At 40.0% G+C, this 6,152-nt stretch overlaps 1 protein-coding gene across 3 annotated transcripts; it reads right to left on the bottom strand.

The window, feature by feature from the left end:
• Nucleotides 1-1,626: 1,626 nt before the first annotated feature.
• Nucleotides 1,627-5,754, bottom strand: fam76b (family with sequence similarity 76 member B). 3 transcript variants are annotated; one of them, XM_080867451.1, is made up of 10 exons: nt 5,233-5,753; nt 3,861-3,925; nt 3,698-3,752; nt 3,417-3,572; nt 3,154-3,338; nt 2,988-3,038; nt 2,830-2,907; nt 2,592-2,724; nt 2,406-2,507; nt 1,627-2,022 (listed from the first exon to the last, which is right to left on the bottom strand). In XM_080867451.1, exons 1-10 carry the CDS (start codon nt 5,317-5,319, stop codon nt 1,933-1,935), a joined length of 1,002 nt encoding a protein of 333 aa, XP_080723577.1. In that variant the 5' UTR covers nt 5,320-5,753; the 3' UTR covers nt 1,627-1,932. The 3 variants fall into 3 exon arrangements, with proteins under 3 accessions (XP_080723577.1, XP_080723576.1, XP_080723575.1); XM_080867450.1 differs by having other exon boundaries at nt 2,592-2,727; nt 5,233-5,752; XM_080867449.1 differs by having other exon boundaries at nt 2,592-2,907; nt 5,233-5,754.
• Nucleotides 5,755-6,152: the final 398 nt, after the last annotated feature.

Below are 6,152 nucleotides of genomic sequence, written 5' to 3'. Positions count from 1 at the left end.
TGCAACCATCACTCCTACATTAACTCAAAATTTGCTAAATTTATCGCAAATAACTTTAATTATATGCCCTTACAGTACACACATCTTAAAATACTTTCTGTGACATGGCGTCCCTAAAGCTGTTGGGGAATCAGTGTTTACTGAAAATCTTTCAAGAGGAATTCAAAACTTACTGGTCTTACGGTTTTCACTTTTTATTGTTCTAAAAATTAGAACTTGTGTGCACCAGATATTATTTATTTGTTCTCTATATCAGATGTCAAGTATTTGATACTACCTCTTTTCAGGTACAGTCAATTCCGGTTTAAAATAAGAAGAATCTATCAACAGAATGCGAACAGTTGCAATGACTTTACGTCAAAACTATGAATTATTTTGCGGAATTGTCAACCAAAGTTGAACCAGTGTCAGTCTGTACTTTAATTTAATACCCAGTGATACCTCTGGGTGATGTTGTGATGCATTAAAAGAAAAGAAAAAAGAAATATGAAAAGCAAAAACAACAACACTAATCAAACCCAGCCCATTGGTAAAAAGTTACCTGCTGGTGGTGACAGGGAGTGCATAATCACATCTGGAAGCTACTAAAAACATTACAATCCGTACATATTTTTGTTTTGACACAGATGTCATTCCTCACTCAATGGACTCAAGCATTCTTCTTTCAGCTGTTCCATCTGCCTCCATCTCACCCTATCCCTTACCATCAGGTCTAAATTCAGTATCGTTTACCCAGTATATTCACTCTCCCTCTTTTCCACATGTTCATAAAGGTAAACTACTATGCATTAATAATAGAGGCCCGCTGAGTAATAAGTAAAATAAAAAGTCAAAGAGAACACCGTAACAGTTTAGCCAGTTTTAATAGTTTTAAAACACTTGGTTTGGAAAAGTACAAAAGTGATCCTGGACACCACAGTATGAAACCAGCCCAGTAATGTAGGGTGATAGGTGTGTTTGTTTAAAAAGCATCTTCTACAGACATGTTAATTTCAACTGGCCTTACCATACACATACTGTACTCACTAAAACAGATACAAGCAATAGTTTAAATACATTGGCTGACCCCGGTGATACATTTACAAGTGACTCTTAAAAAACTAATTAAAAGAGGGGCAGGGGAAGAAAAAGTCTGACCACAAAGCCACCCGGTATCTGGCAGTAAAATCATGCAGTATTACAATCGTTCCACTAAAGAGAAACAGCAAAGCACTACAGCTGTCACACAGTGAGTAACTGGGCAGCCAAGAGACGGCCTTTCTGAGTGCTCATTGGTTGGTTTTATGTTTATGAACCGTTAACCGAGAGATTTCTCTACTGTCGAGCAGCAGCTCAGTGGTCGCCTTTCCCACGTTTGCATACATTGTAAAGTTGCACATGGTCTCCGTTAAGGAGCATCTGTCTTCCACAATCGTGTCCATTTACAAAAATATAACTAATTACTATTGAAGAAAACCCCAAAATGTGGGATATTCTCTTAGTATGTTGTGAGGAAATACAAAAAAAAGCTAAGAAATACAGCTGAATAAATAAAATGCATGACATCCATAAACATTAAGTGGCTGCATTGACAACGTTCTCCACATACTGTATGCACACCATGGTTTTTGTTTTGGCCCGGCAGTGTTTGATTAAAACAAAAAAAAAAAAGAAAAAAAAAAAAAGGACTCCATCCTCCACCACATCCAAAGTCATATCCTATGATCCAGTGGAAAAGCCGCCAGAAAATATCTAAAATACATTGATTTATTTAATTAGAGAAAGAAGGATTCTTTGATTTAACATTTCACTTCCATGTACAACATGGTCTCTGGCTTTTTACCAATTTAGAAGTAGTTGATGTCGATGGCAATGAGGAAACACAGGAGAGAGACTTTCACAGTGTTACAAAAAATGAAGCCGCTCTGTGTTGTCACCCTGGCCGGCCTATTGTTAGGGTAACAATAGTGAACTTCCTGTCCGGTCAAACTTTTTTCCCTTGGAGAGCGCAGCCACTTGCTTCATCAACTCCCTGTTCTTAGCCTGTGGAAACAAAATACATAATGAGTTATAAATGTTGGCATATAGGGTTAAAAAAAAAATCCAATTAGTAACATGCACACTTTTACACTGTTACACTTAGAAAATAACTATAAAGACAATTTAAGACCGACACGTTTGATGATGATGACGGAAATTGATCAGCTGACACAGTGAACCATCCCTTTATTATCATAATACTAATCCATTATAACCTTTACATCATTGCAGAACATAATTCCCATGAATTGTTTCTCTGGTGTATCAAATGGCTACATTACCACACCTACTGGAAACAGCTGGGCAATTAAAACTGACACAGGTGAAGACTAATACTAATGAGGAGTAAGAATCTGAAACCCTCAGTGTCACACATGTATTCCTACCTGCTGTTGCTCCATAGCTTCTTTGTGTGATTTCTCCATTTGATTCATCTTCACTCTCATATTTGACTCCTGGTACTGAAAGTCTGCTTTGAGCTCTGTGAGCTACGAGAGAATTTGGTCATTAGAAATCAACCCCTCAAACAAAGCAAAGCAAAAGCAGAGGTCAGCTGAGGCAGATTAACCTACCTTTCGGTCCTTCTCAAGGATGGTCTGATCCCTCTGCTGCAGAAGTCTCTTCAGTGACATCACTTCCTCCTTCAGCTGGCTGATGAGAATGAAGTTGTCCGTTCCCCCTGAATCCATAGACTGGGTAATGGAACTACTGGAGGGAGAAGGAAATGAGCATGAAGCCAACAATGGGAACGGCATAAAGGAAAACATATGTAACCATAATATAGCACATAATGTGCTACATCTGTCGTACCTGTCCCCGTTGGATGGCTTCATCTCCAGTTTTGGTTTCTTCTTTGGAGTCTCCTTTTGGATTGAAGACGATTTATGGCTGCAGAGCAGATGAAAAAGGAAGTGTTCACTCTGGGAATAAAAACTCAATAAGAGCCTTAAATAAGAAGGCAGCTTTACCTCTGCTTCCACAGTCCCTGCTCCTGTTCAGGACTCAGGCTCCCACTCAGCCTGCAGCATATGACAGACACATAAAACATTTATGTGTTTTTTAAACTTGAAGGGCTGACTGAGCAGCCTGGGGACAAAACATGCGAGGAAAGAGGCGATACAACAGATGACATACTTGTGGTGAGAACTGCTGTGTCTGTGTTGGTGATGGTGATGATGATGGTGCGATCTGGAGTGGTGGTCTTTCTCATTCAGGGATGAAGAGTTGGAGGAACCAAAGCCCTTCCTCTGCTCCTTAGTCTTCTGCAGGACACGGCGGTAGGAAAGCGTACAGAGCCAGCACAGAAGTTTTCCATCCACCTGAAACAGGAGGTGATATTAGCTCATAAAACTTGCTACTAAACTGTACAGTAGACTGCAAGCAATTCAGACTCTTACCTTTCTCCTCCCCTCTTCCTTACGGTCAAAGGCGCATTGCTGTTTGCATTGTTCGCAGGTCTGTGGAGGTCCATATTTCTTCTCTGAGTTAGTACAACGCTGGCACTTTGTCCCGATAAAAGCTGCAATAATGTTACAGTACTGGCAAGGTTTGGGCTGCAAAGACAAACAAACGAAAAATAAATAAATAAATAATAATAAAAAAGAAAATGCAAAAAGTGAAGCAGGACCTAGCAAATACAGCTAGTATTACAAAAAACCAGGAGAAATTTGCTACTCACCGTTCCAAACTGTTTGACGTTCTGGGCACATTTCTTGCAGATTGTATTTGTTTTACTGCAAAGAATAAAGACCGGTTTCAAGCCAAAACAAGCTTCAACGAAATTCATTGAGTTGGCGTGAATGAAAGCTGAACAAACATCACTGGGAGGTGAAACATCTCACCTTTCCTGCTGAAACTCAGATCTGCAGTATGTGCACTTCACTATTGGGTGAGCGATGCGACACTCCTGCAGTACAAAAACAAAGAAATATCATTTTGTGGCACACGACTGTCTGCTGGTGAATGGTGACAAACAAACAGCACTACTGCGGTCTATTACAGTGGAAACTGCATTGCAGGTGGTGCGTATTGTGCGCTGGCTACAACATCTGTGAAAACACCAATGTAAATTTTCTCTATACAAGCCCAGCATAATGTCACAGTAGGGTTTCCCATTGAGGGAAACAAAGGCATTATTAACAGAACAATCATGGTTTAACAGACTTTTTGTGACAATGTCTAGGTCTTAAAAAGATTAATTAAAAATAATCTTGAATGTATCAGTTAATCTAGTAGAGGTGGGGAGATCGATATGAACAGTGACTGTATTGACACCAAAGCCGGTATTGGTATGAGATTGATATAAGTGTTCCTTTAAGTTCAGTATGTAGCCTTCTGAATTGTGCTAAATACATTATTTTTTGGAAATGGAAAAAATATACCTCAAACATGCACAGTGAAAAATGTCTGAGCCTTTTTGTGTTGACTGTCATATCTATGTTACTCATATCCTGTTGTTTAAATGTGCTATAGAAGTTGACCCAAAGTGCTTTACAGACAGGCACATTTATATCCCAGCTCTACAAAAGACCAAGTTTCAAAATCCATGAACAGCTGAAAGTTATGTTTTATTGTGTTAACTAATTATTGTGAACAGTAAAAACGGTGATTTAGTGTTCCTTAAAATTTGTTCAGAATTAGCCAGGTGAAGACTACTCATCTCATAAATCACGACACACTGCTCTCTCCTACATAAGCTACCTTTACAGGTTAAAAGTAACGGTACTGGTATCGGCCATGCTGGCTCTATATTTGGTTGGTATCGCACGGCACTAATGCAAAGAAAAGCCATGGCCTATGGAAGAAAACATCTAAAGAAAAAAATCAGCCAGGTTTGCTTCAAGGTTTTCTCCATTTAAATATTTTTTCCTTTGCCAATAAACGAACTCTGCTCCTCAGCTACAAACGAGAAAGACTACCAAACATGTAATCTACATTTTTTATTTTATTTACCGGGAACAAATATTCAACAGGTAAACATGTGGTATGGTTGTGTTGTTGCGCTTTAAATAAAGAGCACGATGTACAGAAGTGATCTAAACATGGTTACGTTAATACGGTTGCCTTCCAACTTGTTACATAATGTGAGCCTGTCTAACCTGCTACAAAAAACACCCGCACACTCCTTCACTCTTTCGTGTCGTGATTGTTTGATTATTCTTGTTTGCAAGCAGACTCTCTCTCTCTCTCTCACTCACACATACACTCCCAAACCTTGCACAGCTGTTGGCCCTGCGACAGCTCCTCGAAGGGGTACCGCTGGTTACACTTCGTACAGGCGTACAATGCCGTAGTTGCCATTCTCGCCCAACTAAAGCCAACGAGCTAGAAGCGGATAGCGGAGTCCAGCGGTAAAGCGATTAACAGCGCGGTTTCCTTTCCTTTCTAACCGCTCGCTAACTGACAACCAGGAGCACACACCGTGTTGGCATCCAGCGTTAGCTAGCTTGGCTATGTAGCGTACAGCAACACAGAAATAGCCTAGCTGGAGGAAGCAGGCGAAGAACAATAAACTCCAAATATCTGCGATCTTGCACTGCTCATACGTTTTCCAGCCAAGCTAACTTGTCAGCAGTCGTTAGTTATGCTGACACATAAGCAATCCATTAACAGCAATCTGGCGATTTGTATTAAGTTTCCGCTGTTCTCGCCAAGAAAGGTGTTTTTCCTTGTGTTTTCCTTCTCTCTTTTTGTATAAACGCCGTCGTCGTCATGTAACCGGAAGCGGCCGACGGCTCCCGAAGAAGAAAGGAAACCTATCGCGACACAACAGCCGCACGCGGGATTTAAGTTTGAAATCTGCAGAGCCAATCACGTGCCAGGATTCAGTTAACACGTTTTCGTCTTCTCACACGCTACACCCGGAGTGCAATGGAAATATAATTTTTAAACAAAGAATGGTATTTTTCAAAGAGTGATTCAATAATAATGTTATCTTATTCGATCCAATAGCCACTGTGTATGTTTAGCTATCAGGAACCTAAACAGTATCTGATACCTGTACTTCTAAACCGTTTTCCAGTCTTTCTATCCCAGACAGATGTCTCTATTCTGTTTAAAATAACTATTTCAGGTTTTTTGTATATATGCAAGTTGAACTACTGAAACTCAGTAGTTTGTATGGCCCCAAAAAA

The sequence above is a fragment of the Rhamphochromis sp. 'chilingali' genome, assembly GCF_963969265.1.
Source record: "Rhamphochromis sp. 'chilingali' genome assembly, chromosome: 19".
NCBI lineage: Eukaryota > Metazoa > Chordata > Actinopteri > Cichliformes > Cichlidae > Rhamphochromis > Rhamphochromis sp. 'chilingali'.
Note: the sequence above shows the minus strand (reverse complement) of the source record. Positions and strands in the feature narration are given on the sequence as shown.